Source organism: Macrotis lagotis, chromosome X (assembly GCF_037893015.1).
Source record: "Macrotis lagotis isolate mMagLag1 chromosome X, bilby.v1.9.chrom.fasta, whole genome shotgun sequence".
NCBI classification, from domain to species: Eukaryota; Metazoa; Chordata; class Mammalia; order Peramelemorphia; family Peramelidae; genus Macrotis; species Macrotis lagotis.
This window is the reverse complement of record NC_133666.1, coordinates 452,535,600-452,552,051: the sequence shown is the minus strand read 5'-3', so window position 1 is coordinate 452,552,051 and position 16,452 is coordinate 452,535,600. Positions and strand designations below refer to the sequence as shown.

The following is a 16,452-nucleotide window of genomic DNA, read 5'->3' as shown; positions in this document are numbered from 1 at the left end:
AAAAGAAAATATTCAGAAATCAAGTATGCAATTAGAATGAACAAATGAGTCAACTAAAATAAGCAGAAAAAAAGACATTTGGGAAATTAGATTTCAATAATAAGGAAAAAACTATATATATATATATATATATATATATATAACTGACAAAACAAGAAGTTGATTCTTTGAAAAGAATGACAAACAAATGCAACACATTTTTGTGAAAGGACTGAGTGAAAAAGAGAGAATAGAATAAATGGAGATGGGGAGTTTAAAAGGATGAAAGGAAATAAAACTAACAAAATGGCATCTGTGGGGAAAAATTGTTGAAACAAGTTTCTCTGATAATGACCTCATTTCTCAAACATAGAGAACTGAGTAAAATTTATATTAAAAAAAAGAACAATTCCCCAACTGATAAATGATCAGGAGATAAGAACAATTTTCAGATGAGGTTATCAATGTAATCTATTAAATATATATTTTTAAATGTCCTATTTCACTACTGATAGGAGAAATGTAGGTTTGAACAATTCTGAGGTACTACCTTATACCTTTTGGATTGGCTAATAGGATGGAAGGAGCAAATGACAAATGTTGGAAGGGATGTAGGGAAATTGAGACATTGATGCACTTACTTGAGGAATTGTGACATAATTCATTAATTCTGTAAAGCAATTTGGAACTATGCCCAAAGGACTATAAAAACCATGCTTATCCTTTGATCTAACAGTGCCATTGCTCAGTCTATATTCCAAAAGGGATGAAATACAGAAAGAAAAGAATCTATATGTATAGGGATTTTTATAGCAGATCTTTTCTTGTGGTAGGAAGAGATTGAGGAGATGCCCTGTGGTTAGCAAATGACAGCATAAATTGTGGTATGTGATTGAGATGAAATACTGTTCTGTTATGGGAAAGGATGAACAGGATGCTCTTAATAAAAACTTACACAAGCAAATGCAATGGGAAATGTACTTTATACAAAGTAACAGCAACATTGCAGGATGATCAGCTGTGAATGACCTATCTTTTTTTCAGCAATGCTGTAACCAAAGAGAATTCTGAAAGACATGATAAAGAATGCTATCTATTGCTAAGACAGAGCTGATGGTGCTGAATTCAGATTGAAGCATACTTTTTTTATCACCTTATTTTTCTTGAGGGCTCTCTTTGGGAGGAGGTAGTTATGCTTTCTTTTACAATATGACTATTGTAGTAATAGTTTTCATGACTACACATTTTTTTTTTTTAGATTTTTCAAGGCAATGGGGTTAAGTGACTTGCCCAAGGCCACACGGCTAGGTAATTATTAAGTGTCTGAGGCTGGATTTGAACTCAGGTACTCTTGACTCCAGAGCCAGTGCTCTATCCACTGCGTTACCTAGCCACCCATGACTACACATTTTTAACCTAAACCAAGTAGCTTGCTTTTTCAATGAGGTGGGGAGTGAGCTAGAAGGCAGAGAATTTGGAACTCAAGGTTTTGGAAGTAAATGTTGAAACTTGTTTTTGCATGTAGCTGCAGAAAAAAACAAAAAAAATATAAATGAAGAATGATACATAAAAAATAAAAAAGAAAAGTATGACAAATTTATAATTTTTTTAAGTAGCATGGTAAAAAAGAATAGGGAGAAAAAATCAAATTTCTATGTATTTTTTTAAATAAACAAAAATAAATCCCTGATGCCAGTTTTCTAATCTTTTTATCTCTTTCTCTTAAAATTGAAGGCCAGAAAATTCTAGTCCCATTGGCATCATAGTTGACTAGGCTCTGGTTAACTGAGGTTTTCATTTTAAACTTTAATAGCTTAAAATTTCACTTACAATTTTTGGGGAGGAAGCACCTTGTAAAAAAACCTTTTTTTTTTGACTTTTTCATGATTTAATATTTTACCCAATTACATATAAAAACAATCATTAACATTTGTGTTTTCTAAATTTTGAGTTCTAAATTCTCTCCTTCATCTTCCCTCATCATTGAGAAGGCAAACACATACAGATTATACATGTGTAGTCATGCAAAACATATTTCTACGTTAGACATGTTATGAAAGAAAACACAGACCAAACAAACAAACAGAAACAAGAAAGACAAAGCAAAGAAAAAGTATTCTCTGATCTGCATTCAAATTCCACCAGTTCCTTCTCTGGAAATGGATAGCAGTTTTCTGAAAGTCTGAAACCTCCTTTCTTAAAAAAAAAAATTAAAGAAAGTAATTTTGAGAAGTTTTTAATAGTATAACATACATGAATAGCCCTATCAAAATCATGATTAGTGTCTAGTGGCCATCACTGTCCTTTTCTAATCATGGGTTTTCTTTCCTTACAAATATATTCTATCTAATTAATAACTCTAGATTGTGTTCATAACAGTCAGACAGTTTTAGAATGTTATCCATCCTGGTCATTGTTTTGCATTATCATTGGTAATACATTAAAGCTAAACCCTCTATAAAATTACAAAACCCAACTATAACTTCTTTCAAATATTGTGCTTATTAGAATTAATTGCCCACCTATAATATTGTTTCACTTAATATCATCATTTCTGAAATCCTTTAACGTTAGCCAGAGTATCTATTAAGAATACCACCAGGGGTGGCTAGGTGACACAGTGGATAAAGCACCAGCCCTGGAGTCAGGAGTACCTGGGTTCAAATCCAGTCTCAGACACTTAATAATTACCTAGCTGTGTGGCCTTGGGCAAGCCACTTAACCCCATTTGCCTTGCAAAAACCTAAAAAGAAAAAAGAATACCACCAAAACTTTGGAAGATAGAGAATCCAATAAGAAAAAAATGAATAGAAGCTTCCTCTGAAATGTTATTCTTTTTTTTTTTTATAGGATGTGAATGTAATTCAGTCGGTGTCGTCTCTGAAATATGTGATTTCCAGGGAAAGTGTCTTTGTCGTTTTGGAGTTGATGGACCTAAATGTGACAGTTGTAGTTCAGGTTTCTATTCTTTTCCTGCTTGTCAGGGTAAGTGTGCTAATCTTTTTGGTGGTTCATTTATGTCTCTATTGAAAAAAATTTTCCTTATATAGAGATATAATGGTGTTCTTTACTGAGTTGGGTGAATCTGGGACTTAATTAAATTATGTTAGATTCCTAAGTGATCAGCATCTGGAATGTTCAGGCAGTTGTCAACTTAAGTACCCTTAACTCACCTCCTTTTAAAATCCAGTCTCAAACACTTACAAGTTCTATAAACCCTGGGCAAGACAGCTAAGCTGCCTTCTCTTCCCCCATAGAAACATAATGTTCAGAATAGGAAGGGACTTTAGAAATCAAAATTTTACCTTAATGGAAATGGAAGTCTCTAGAAGTTAAGTGACTTTACCAAAATCCTACCTCTGCTATATATTAATAGCTAGGTGGCAAGAATTCAGATCTCTTATATACAATCACCCTGGCAGTTATTCCCTCTATTTTTGCTTTCCTTCTCATTAATTCCTTGCTCTCTACATTATCCTCCCCAATAAACTTTGAGCCCCCTCTTCTCATCCTATTCTACTGCCTGACTATTGTGGTATATGGATTCCGTAGTAAATGGATGGGTCATGCCATTTTGTACATATATCCAGAATACCATGGTAATTACAACCCCAAGTGAGATACAGCCCAACTTCATTGTGATAGAACTTAGTATGTTACAGCAATTAATTTTTACCAAAATAATTTATTTTATTTTTATTGATACCTTTTTTATATGGCATTTATTTCCAGATATATCATCTCCCTTCTCCAGCAAGCTATCCCTTGAAGCAGAGAGACATAAAAAAGAAAGGGGGGTGGGGATGATTTAGCAAATTAACCAACATACTGATCCAATTTGACCATATATTCAGTAGACCACACCCATAGTGCTCCACCTCTGTAATGAAGAAAAGGAAATACATTTTCTCCACTCTTCTGGGCCAAGCTTTGTCAATCTAATTACACTGTTCCATTTTATTTTTTTGTTCTTTTTGTTTTATTTGCTAAATTCATCTTCCATACCAATTACCTGATTTTGCCTACTTCACTTCTCTTAGGTTTTTCTGAACTCCTCATCCTCATCCTCATCATTTCTTTTGGCTTAGGTATAGTCCTTTACAGTCATATACCATAATTTGTTTATCCATCTCCCAATTTTTGATCATTTACTGTGTCCAATTCTTTGCTCATATTATAATGTTTGTAAAGTACTTGGCACATAGTAAGAGAGTTTAATAATGCTTGTTCTTTTCTCCATTTTCCCTCTACATTTTAAGATAATGATAAATCACTAATTGTGTTTCTATGTGTCCTGATTTTCCATATCATTAGCTGAACAATATAAAATTGATGCTGGAATAGAGTCCTTCAGAATCATTTCCACAGAAGCTTAGGTATTTGGTTCTTTAAAAAGTATTCTCTACTAAAAATTAGACATTCATTTTTATTCTAAATGGCTAAAATAAAATACCTTTATTATAGAATTTCTCCTTTTTTAAAAAGAATGTCACTTGAGATAGGTAACTAATTTGCAGTTTAACATTTTGTGAAATTCTTTCCTCAAAATTGTTTGGGGAAGGGGAAGGGGAAGAATCAGTATAATTACACCTGTTATAAGTCACATTTAATGTTGATTGTTTTAAAAAGTTGAAGTCATGATTCTTAAAAGTCTGAATTTGTTTTCTTGGTTCTATCTTTGTTACATCTGGTTTCCCACTTAGAGTTTCTCTCTTCTTGCATCTCTGCCAAAGCTGCCGAACTCCACCCTGCCAGGCTCTCACAGGCACAAAGATGGCACTCATGCAACTTAATATCTTGACAGCTGCTCAAAGAAAGCCAACAAATGGCTGGCTCCTCATCTGGTGCTTGCTTAGTATCAACTTCTCTGGATTTTGTAGTGGTTTAGGTGGGAACAATAAGGGTTCCTCTTGGGGATTTTCCATTGCTTTCCTTGCCCTTTGCACTCCTGAATTCTCCTCCCTCAGTTCCACTTAACCTACCCAAAAGAATTGATTGGTAGGAGACAAGGAACAGTCAAGTTCAGGCTTAGAGTGAGGCAAGAGACATAGGTGGGTGTGAAACTAAATGAATTATCAGACCCTCAGTAGTCATGAATGATTTAATGTCAACTTGGAAGAAGATAGTTTCAAAGGAGGATCTTAGTATCTTTCTTGACCCTTTAATGTACTTTTTATCAAAGCCTTGGATGATGATGTAGATGGTCCAAATACTCATCAAATATAGGAGAAATGGTTAACCATGGGAAAGTAAAGTGCATTCTCAAAAATATCTACACATATTAGAACATCTGGGCCAGACTGAATACATAAGGTACATACTCATGAAAAATGAATGTAAAATGGGGTTGGGTTTTTTTTTTTTTTTACAAATTCATAAATACAAGAGGGGAGAGGCATGGATAAACAATCATTTGTCTAAAAAAAAGTCAGGCATTTTAGTAGATTGCAAACTCAGTATGAGATGACAGTGTGTGATGATCACCAAAAAAACCTAATGTGATCTGACTCTACATTGAGACATCTCTCCCAGAGGAAGGCACCCAGAATGGTGCAAGTCTTTTCAGGTGATGCTATATGAAGATGGTTGTAGGAATTGATCACATTTAAGCCTAGCACAGAAAACACTAAAGGGAAGGTGAAGGGAGGTCTGATAGCTCTTGCAATATATTTGAGGGGCAGCTAGATGGTACAGTGGACAGAGTGCCAGACCTGGAATCAGGAAGACCTGAGTTCAAATCCAGTCTCAAACACTTGCAAGTTCTGTAACTCTGGGCAAGTCACTTAACTCTATTTCCTCATTTGTAAAATGACAGAGAGAAGGAAATGGCAAATCTCTCTTAATCTTTCCCAAGAAAACTTCAAATAGACTGAAATGATTGCCCCATGCTTTAGATGATGCTTTAATGTATAATCTTGAATGGGTCAAAAATATCTGATTTTAATGCCACTTTACTAAGATGTGTAAGAGCATTTTACTTTTCTGCCTCAGCCCTAACGTTTCCTGCACCATGGATCTCAGCTCCCTCTTTCTTCCTCCACTGCAGTTTCTTAAAGGGTGTGGTGGTATATCCTACAGTTTATGCCTTCAGGTTTTGAACAAGTCTGGAAGCAATTGGAAGAACCCAAAAGTGATGCTTGCTTTTCCTTTCTTAATTGTCCCGTAACTCCTCCACCCCATTCCTGTTTCCTCTGCCCCTCACCCCCCAACTGCACCTATGTAATTATTGTTATCTGTCTAGCCTTTGTGATGGTTTCTGAGGACTGGGGTAGATTAAATCCACCCAAGTTTTCAATCAGATCAACATGTGCTGAACTGCTCTATCAGATGGCCTGTGAAGTAGTTTTCTCTCCAGGGCAGAATTTTCATTGCCTTGCTCTTTAGCATTTGTAAAATCCTAATTTTTCCTGCCAACACAAACCCTTCAGTTTTATGTTTTATATTAAATCCTTTTAATGTACTCCAGACCTTTCTGAAAGCACAATGCCTTGCCTTTTAAAAATCATTTGGTGGCTGACTCAGTAAAGTTCTTAGATTTTTGTTCTTAAAGGTAGAGAATAAAGAATCTTTTCAGAATATGATCCAAAAAGTACTTGCAGGTGAAAAACGACATTTGTCCTTGACATTATTGTTCCAATGTTTTCAAAGATGCATGGATAAATAACTGGAGGGGAATGAGCCTTGTCAACAGCATTACTAAAAACTGGCTCTGGCATGGAGTCCTTCACAATTAAGTTTCTGTTCTAGGTGGGTGTTGGGATACATTGCTAATTACCTAGCCTGGTTTCTCAATTTTACCCAGGGGGCTACAGCATGGCATGAAGTAATTAGATGGGCCTCAAGAACAGGGCACAGTAATTTAGATCAGATGCATAGATTCATATACTTTGCATGTCCCTACTTGGAGAAGCTATCTATTTTGAGGCAATTTTTTTAAGTTAATTTTTTTTTTGCTAATTAAATTCGTCAAACTTTATTAAGTACCAGCAGACATTGAGATTGGTGCTAAGGATCAAAGACAAAAATGACAAGTGTCTGTCCTCAGGACACTTATGTTCTATTGGCAGGGAAGGAGCTAGATTTTTTTACAAAAATAGGTAAATGAGTAAAATGTGCAAAATTGAATGTAAAGTGATTGGGGAGGGCAGGAAGAATTCATAATTGGAGGGGCTGGGAAAGTTCTAATATAGGAAGTTGTTCTCATATAGCAAGACTTAGATAGTGCCAGCTAATCCCAAAGGAGGAGACGAAGCAGAATAGCATTCTAGTCTGGAAAACTGTACAAAACCACAGGAGAGGGAATGCCAGAGAGGGCAGTTTGGCTGGAATGGGGCTGGGGCGAAGGGAAGGGAAGAAAAAGGAGTCTCCAAAACTATGAGGTCAGGAAGAGTTTTAAATGCCAAACAAAGGGATTAGTATTTTATCCTGGAGACAATAGGATGACACTGAAGCTTTCTTAAGAAAGGAGATGAGATAGACATATGATTAAAGAATGCCAATTTGGCAGCTATGCAGAGGTTGGAGGTTGGAGAGAGGAGAGACAGGAGACAGGAGGGTCCAATAGGATACTGTATTGACAATTGATTCAATAAGAGGACATAAGGAAGAAGAAATCAATCAATAAGCATTTATTAAGTATTTACAATATGTTCAGACACTATATTAAATTCTGGGGTTGCAAAGGAAATCATGGATAATTCTTGTGAGCCTGGATAATTGGAAGGATGGTGGTGCACTGCAGGGAAACAGGGAAGTTAAGAAGACCAATGGGTATTGTTTTTAATTTATTTTTAATTCATTTTAAAATATTCTTTTCTTTTTAATTTTGGGTTCCAAATTCTTTCCCTTCCTCCCCCGCCTCGAGCACTGAGAAGGCAAGCAATTTGATATCATTTATACATGTGAAATTAAGTAAAACATTTCTAGGTGAGCTATACATTGTTTTTTTTTTAAGATTTTTGCAAGGCAAATGGGGTTAAGTGGCTTGCCCAAGGCCACACAGCTAGGTGATTACTAAGTGTCTGAGACCAGATTTGAACCCAGGTACTCCAGACTCCAAGGCCAGTGCTTCATCCACTACACCACCTAGCCACCCCCTATATGCTTTTTAAAAGCAAGAAAAATAAAGAAAATGAGAAAATTATACTTTCTGTTTTCACTCAGAGTTCATCAATTTTCTCTCTGGAGATTGATAGCATTTTTTTCATCATGGAATTGTTTCAAATCTTTGTGTTGATCAGAATAGTCAAGTCATTCACAGATGATCATCACTGCAACATTGTTGGTACTATGGACAATGATCTCCTGTTTCTTCTCACTTCTCTTTACATCAGTTTATACAGGTCTTGTCATGTTTTTCTGAAACCACCCCCTATTGTCATTTCTCACAGTACAATATACTCCAACCAATGGGTATTTTGAAGAGACACTGAGTTCACCTCAAACTTGGTCTATTTGATATGCCAATGGGCATACAAATGGAGATGACTAGTAGGCAATTGGTGGTACAAGATTGAATCTAAAGAAAGATAGGAAGGTTTAGTTTATCATTCCTAGATTTTTTTTCACTTTTCAGTTGCTTCACATTCATCAAAATTTAACCAGATCACTTTATCTGGGATAAGAAAACACATGTATGAGTGTCTAACACAAACCATGTAACTATGAACAAATCACTAATCTTTGGATTTTTTTAAATCTATAAAATATGGGATAGCCTAGATGATTTAATTAAGATATTTTTATGCTAGATTCTTATGACCTATAGTTAAAAAACATCAGCAAGAGAGAGAAAAGTAGTTAGTGAATAAAGAGTTATGGGAAAATTTCAAGGATTGTAGAAAACTTTTCCCATCAGGATAGAGACCCTTCTTTAACATCTAACATCTGTCTACATTATGTAGTTGTGCTGAGATAGGGTGGTAAGACTAGTTAGCTGGCTCCATACTACTACTAACTCATTGCCTAGATGGATTTTCTGGTATAAATATTCTCTTCCTGTTCTAAGAAACTGTATAAAAGAAGACTCTAAAATTCTCTATTTTATTATATCTCCAATTCCCTAGTCAGAGTTAGAACTATACAAAAACATTCAAGTTTATAAATCTCATGCCCATTTGGTTCACACAACTTTATTCTCCAAATCCTGACACTTGTTCTAATGGCTTCTCCTGCTTACACTTTCAGCTTTACCGACTTTCCAGGTTCTTTCTTTTTTTTATTTGTTTTTGGTTTTTTTAGGTCTTTTTCAAGGCAAATGGGGTTAAGTGGCTTGCCCAAGGCCACACAGCTAGGTAATTATTAAGTGTCTGAGACCGGATTTGAACCCAGGTACTCCTGACTCCAAGGCCGGTGCTTTATCCAGTACGCCACCTAGCCACCCCCCAGGTTCTTTCTTAATTGCTGGCTCCTGTCTGGACAGTCTTCAGAGACAGTCATTATCTGGTCAATGGTTTTGCTCTTTCCAATGAAATCAAGGGAATTCTTTCATAGCTAATAAAGGGATGAATCTTTCCAGTTTAGCATCTTATTAGTAACCTCTGACTTTTTGTGATGAGATCATGCATGGGTCTTTGGGGATCCTCTAGATTTGTAATGTGGCTTGGGGGCTCTATAGTTATGGGAACATTCTCCTATCTGGGAGCTCCCCCTCATGGCTGTGGGTACCAGTGGAAGCAGCCTCTAGGTATCACTATGGCAGTCACTTCCCTCTGTCTATGCTCTCCTGGAGCTTCCCTCACACCTGTACTGTGATTCCTGGCAATACTGCTCCTGACCCCAAGGGGAATGAAACCCCTGATGCTGGTAGGCAATTGGTGGCTGTGATGTTTAACTTAGGGAAAGTTGTTATGGCAATGGCAAACCCAAGGATCCACTACTACAGACAAGCCTGGCTGCCAAGGCTGCTATGACAGGAGCCCACTCCCTGACAATTAGAGATTAGGTGCCTTCAGAAGCCAGGACCATGAAACAAGAAGAATAAGTTAGAACGAACTTATTATTGTGTAGTTTTGCTATTGTGCTTATAGCAGTGTTCTGCTGTAGAAAAGAGAGCACAGTTCTATAGTCAATATTCTCTGTTGCACTTGGAAAGAATAAGAGATTATCTAGTCTTCAGCCATCTCAAAATTTGGATGAAGAAACTGAATCTCTTCTAGAAAGATGAGGTAACCTGCACCATTACAAAGCTAGTTAGTGTAGACAAAAAGGCTAAGCAGGGGAAATGTAAAGGAGGAGTTAAGTCAACAGGCATTTATGTCACTTTGTATTAAATTCTGCACTAAATTCTGGAAACAAAAATACAAACAAAATTAAAGATAGATTGAGACCTCAACAAGCTGTCTAAATAACTTATAAAAATAATGATATAAATAATAAAACAAAGTATAAATATTATATAAAAGGAAGCTGAAAAGGAGGGGACTGAGGAGAGAAGATACCCATTTAAGTCACTTGATTGGCCTGGGCACTTCCCTTCAAATGGAGCTTGGGAAAAAGCTAACCAAACAAGCAGAAAGTCATTGAATTCAATAAATATTTGTACATTGTGCTGACCCTTCTTGTAGGCAGATTTGGTAGCCTCTCATAATATAAATTTTTGTTGTTCAATCGTTTCAGTTGTATCAAAATCTTCATGGCCCTATTTGGAGTTTTCTTAGCAATAATACTGGAGTGGTTTGCTATTTCCTTCTTCATTTCATTTTACAGATGAGGAAACTGAGACAAACAGGATTTAGTGATTTTCCATGTCTCTATTAGTAAGTGTTTGAGACCAGATTTAAACTCAGGTTTTCCTGACTCTAGACCTGGCTCTCTATCCACTCTAACTACAATGTAAACTGAGGGGATAAAGAGTCCCCTCTCTCTCCTTTATATGATTATGGCTGGAAAAGTTCCAGATAGACCAACTCTTGAAGCAGTTTATTCCATGTAGGTGCTTCCAGAAAAACCACCCAAAAGGAAGAAGCAATTGAACACTTAGCAACTAAAAGGAAGTACAAATTTACAATTTTTATTTATTCTCCTGCCCTCAAAGCTAAGAAAACCAGGGTTTGAGTCTTATCTCTGGTATGTCCTACCTGTGTGATAATCATTTCTGGTATAAATATTCTCTTCCTGTTCTAAGAAACTGTATAAAAGAAGACTCTTGGTCTTAACCTCTCTTTTCTTTCTTTTTTTGTAAGAAAAAGTCATAAATTTTAATTCACAGGTTATTGCAAAAAAGTTACAAGTTAATTCACAGCCTTTTTTCATTTTTTTAGAAATATTTTATTTATTTTGAGTTTTACAATTTTCCCCTCATTCTTGCTTCCCTCCCCCCACCCCCCACCCCCCACAGAAGGCATTCTGGTAGTCTTTACATTGTTTCCATGGTATACATTGATCTCAGTTGAATGTGATGAAAAGTATAAGAGATAGCAGAACTACACAATAATATAACTTTTTTTTTTTCTAAATTGAAGGTAATAGTCTTTGGTCTTTGTTCAAACTCCACAACTCCCTCTCTGGATACAGATGGTATTCTCCATTGAAGATGGTCCAAAATTGTCCCTGATTGTTGCACTGATGGAATGAGCAAGTCCATCAAGGTTGAACATCACCCCCACGTTGCTGTTATAGTGTACAATGTCTTTCTGGTCCTGCTCATCTCACTCAGCATCAATTCATGCAAATCCCTCCAGGCTTCCCTGAATTCCCTTCCCTACTGGTTTCTAATAGAACAATAGTGTTCCATGACATACATATACCATAATTTGTTAAGCCATTCTCCAATTGAAGGTTATTCACTTAATTTCCAATTCTTTGCCATCACAAACAGGGCTGCTATGAATATTTTTGTACAAGTGATGTTTTTACCCTTTTTCATCATCTTTTCAGGGTATAGACTCAGTAGTGGTATTGCTGGATCAAAGGGTATGCACATTTTTGTTGCCCTTTGGGCATAATTTCAAATTGTTCTCCAGAAAGGTTGGATGAGTTCACAGTTCCACCAACAATGCATCAGTGTCCCAGATTTCCCACATCCCTTCCAACATTGATTATTATCCTTTCTGGTCATTTTTTTTTTAGGTTTTTGCAAGGCAAATGGGGTTAAGTGGCTTGCCCAAGGCCACACAGCTAGGTAATTATTAAGTGTCTGAGACCAGATTTGAATCCAGGTACTCCTGACTCCAAGGCTGGTGCTTTATCCACTACACCACCTAGCTGCCCTCTTTCTGGTCATATTGACCAGTTTGAGAGGTATGAGTTGGTATTTCAGGGATGCTTTAATTTGCATTTCTCTAACAAGTAATGATTTAGAGCAATTTTTCATATGACTATGGATCACCCATTTGTCAATTGGGGAATCTTTTTTTTAATTTGACTCTGTTCTCTGTATATTTTAGAAATTAGTCCTTTGTCAGAAATACTAGTTGTAAAAATTGTTTCCCAGTTTACTACATTTCTTTTGATCTTGGTTACAGTGGTTTTGTCTGCACATAAACTTTTTAATGTTATCAAATTATCTATTAACCTCCATTTTTCTAGGCAACCAACCTGCTTACTTTAGAGGGTCTTTCCTCACTCATTATTTCCCAATACTAGTGACATAAAATATCTAGTTCTAATCCTTGTCTATCACATTAGGGCAGATTAATTTCTAAGATAAATCAAACAATATCTAAAAGAATCAAATTTAGACTTTTTGATTTGAATGTTGTAGCAGGGGGAGAGAAAGATGGAGGAGAGGAGATTGAGGAGGGAACTGAGGAAAGGTCCTGAACTAAAGAGACCTGATTTTGTTGCTGGGGGAATCCTCATAACTAGAAGGGTCAGTGAGATAATACCAATGGTCTAAGGTTGAGGGGTGGAGAAAGTGACTGTGTGTGTGTGGGGGGATGTCTGAAGAGAATTCTCTTTCTTCAGTTTGCTTTCTTACTACATCTTCATCTGGTAGAAGACTGGAGCCATTATATAAAGGAGGGTTTGAGGAACATCTGTAGTTTTCCCTCTGGTTTATACCCCCTAGACCCAATCAACCATAAGAACAGATCATAGGATGGTGGTGCAGAGCTGACTGCCCGGTGTGTGGGCTGCCCTCAGTTGAGAGAGCTGCCAGGTTCCTGGCAACATTGGGGGGGGAAATGTTTTTCAATTGCTACAACTAAGAAACTGCCTCTGAGCCATGGAGAACTTTGTTTATCCTCCCTTCTTTGCTCTTTAGAACCATAGAATAATAGTTCAACACTTAAAGGACCTGTGATTTCTGAGCCTGTGGATTCCCTCCATTGATAACAATCGCAACCCCTCCTTGAGTCAGGAGTTGATCTTTTAAAGTTATGAGAATGGAAAAAATTCATTTTAGCAGAGCCCAGATGGTGATAAACCTTTCTTAACTTGGACTGGTCCTCAGATAACAGGCACCCAGCCCTTCATTGTGTCTTGTACTTGAAATCTTTGCAGCTTAGTAGAATAACAAGATCTTGAATTTAGATCTAAAAGGAATCTTGGAGGTCATCTTGAGCAAACCCTGCCCTGAGGAAACTAAGACTTGGAGGAAGTAAATCATTTTTAAGTGTGGTGTTGAGATTTGAATAGTGAAGCATGGAAGTATCCAATGAGAAAAATGTATAAAAGTTTGTTACAGCCCCTCTTTTCTTTCTCTTTTTTATTTCATTTTATTTTAAGGAAAGATTTTATTTATTTTTAGTTTTACAATTTTCCCCCTAATCTTGCTTCCCTCCCCCCATCCCCACAGAAGGCAGTCTGTTAGTCTTTTACATTGTTTCCATGGAATACATTGATCTAAGTTAAATGTGATGAGAGGGAAATCATATCCTTAAGGAAGAAAAATAAAGTATAAGAGATAGCAAAATTTCATAATAAGATAATGGGTTTTCCCCCTAAATTAAAAGTAATAGTCTTTGCTCTTTGTTCAAATTCCACAGTTCTTTCTCTGGATACAGATGGTATTCTCCATTGCAGACAGCCCCAAATTGTTCCTGATTGTTGTACTGATGGAATGAGCAAGTCCATCAAGGTTGAACATCACCCCCACGTTGCTGTTATAGTGTACAATGTCTTTCTGGTCCTGCTCATCTCACTCAGCATCAATTCATGCAAATCCCTCCAGGCTTCCCTGAATTCCCTTCCCTACTGGGGAATTCTAATAGAATAATAGTGTTCCATGACATACATATACCATAATTTGTTAAACCATTCCCCAATTGAAGGTTATTCACTTAATTTCCAATTCTTTGACAACATAAACAGGTCTGCTATGAATATTTTTGTACAAGTGATACTTTTACCCTTTTTTCATCATCTCTTCAGGGTATAGACCAATAGTGGTATTGCTGGAACAAAGGTTGTGCACATTTTTGTTGCTCTTTGGGCGTATTTAAAGTAACTGCCTGTAAAGTGAAGAGAAAGTACTAAATACTTCCCAGGTTTATCAATTTCATACCTTCCTTCTTAAGGAATCACAACTGAGAGGGAGTTCAAGTACCTCTGTGTTAGTCCTTATTTAAAGAGTCTACTAGAATATCTCTGCCTCAGCTTTTCCAATTTACCACCCTTAGCCCCTGCTTCTTCCTCTTTGAAAGCTCCATCCTTCCCAAAATCTCAATATCCATGCCCTCCAGATCAATCTTATATGACTGCAGTTCCCAGAAGACCATTACAACAAGGTTACAGAACTTACTCCTTGCATCTGAATACCCAATTATACCACACTATACTATACTATACTACCAATCCAACATACTTTCAGATTAGTTACTCATAAGTGGCATAGTTTGTACCTGTACCCCACCCCCACCCCCCACCAAATCACCTATTATTACTAAGGAAGAAAAGTTTCAAATCAGAAAGGCAATGTAGACATAGAGGGACAGAAAGGGGACAGAAAGGAGCCAGAAAAAAAGAAATTGGGTATAAATTATGATTATAAAAATGGAATTATAGTTAGAAAAATGTCATGAGGTTTTCAAGGGTGATAAAAAGGTAACCAACTTGAAACTTTTTTCCTTCCTTTCTTCTTTTGGTTTGGGATTTGGCAGCTGTTGGTTCATAGTTGAATCAAAATCAAAAGATTGATGCCAGAGTGAATAGCTCTCAGGATTTTTAAAAGTATTTATGGTTCATTTCTTTTGTCTTTGCCCCCAGAGTGTAACTGTGACCCACGTGGTTCCCAGGATGGTGCTTGTGGACCCAGAGGCCAATGTCGGTGCTACCCCAATTTTGCTGGCCTGAGCTGCAATCAGTGTGCTCCCGAGTACTACAGCTACCCCAGTTGCTTTTGTAAGTAACCAGTTCCTTTCTTTGACCTAATTTTCTCTGCTACAGAAGTAGCAACAATGACCAAGGAAAATTTCTGAAAACTATTTTACTGCAAACCTCTGTTCCTGCAGGCAGATATGGCAGAAGAGTTCTAATAATTAGTCAAACAAATCTCACTGTAATTATCATCAGAAAGCACACATTGAAGACTAACTGTGCATAGTTCTAAGCCAGATCCTTTGTAAGGAAAACAACCAGACCTGATCTAAGGGATTCTAATAATCATCTTAGGCTTAGAGGTGAGAGAAGCTTTGCAACTAGAAGATGCCTTTAAATAAACTGTCTGGAATTTGACTTGAGCCCATGGCTGTGTTCTGACTTAAAGCCCCAAGTAGAGAGAATGCATTTGTAACCACTGAAATCCAAACACTCAATAGTCTGGAAGTTTGGACAGATTTGAAAGTGTCAGAAATGTGTTTGAAAGTGTTTACTGAAGGGGTGGCTAGGTGGCACAGTGATAGAACACTGATCCTGGAGTCAGCAGGACCTGAGTTCAAATCCAGCCTTAGATACTTTATACATAGTCTCAACAAGGGTGTTGAGGAGGGAAGACTGAAGTCTTTTTATTTTATTGATGTTTTACTTTTCCAAATACATGTTATGAAAGGGGTTTGTCTGTTTTTTTTTAACATTCAGCAATACACTCAGGCATATACTTTATACTAAGTATAAAGCTTCTGGGACTGGATTTGAACTCAGGTCCCTTGCCTTGCAAAGGAGTAACCCCCTTGTCTTGCAAAAATCCAAAAATTAAAAAAAAAGTGTTCACTGGGGTTCTGAATAATATCAAATGGTAGCATTGATGAGGAATACTAAGTGACATACTCTCATTAATATGATCTTCCAACCTTATAAACTAATTTCTCCCCTGTCAGATAGTTTCACTTGATGACATAATCAGATTGTTTACTATGTTGAAAATCAGTGTCACATAAATTGGTTGTACTCTGAACTGAGGAAGAACAGAAGAAAGAGAAGAGTCAGAAAGTTAATCCTACAACCAAACCTGTCTTCATGCATTAACAAAGGCAAAGATCTAGCCAGAGCTAGGGGAGAGAAAGGAAGGAATGGGATGGATTCCTTTTCAACCCTTGACCAAGCCACCTCCTTCAGCTTATCTACCACCAAGGGTGTTGAGGAGGGAGGAGCAGG

General features: G+C 36.9%; 1 protein-coding gene across 1 annotated transcript in view; it reads left to right on the top strand.

Annotated features, from left to right (window-relative positions):
• Positions 1-16,452, top strand: part of LAMA3 (laminin subunit alpha 3) — a 231,751-nt gene that overhangs the window by 41,940 nt on the left and 173,359 nt on the right. Inside the window, exons 12-13 of the mRNA XM_074200327.1 lie at positions 2,830-2,964; positions 15,127-15,261. Of these exons, the coding sequence (XP_074056428.1) occupies positions 2,830-2,964; positions 15,127-15,261 (270 nt within the window). The remainder of the gene's footprint in view (positions 1-2,829; positions 2,965-15,126; positions 15,262-16,452) is intronic.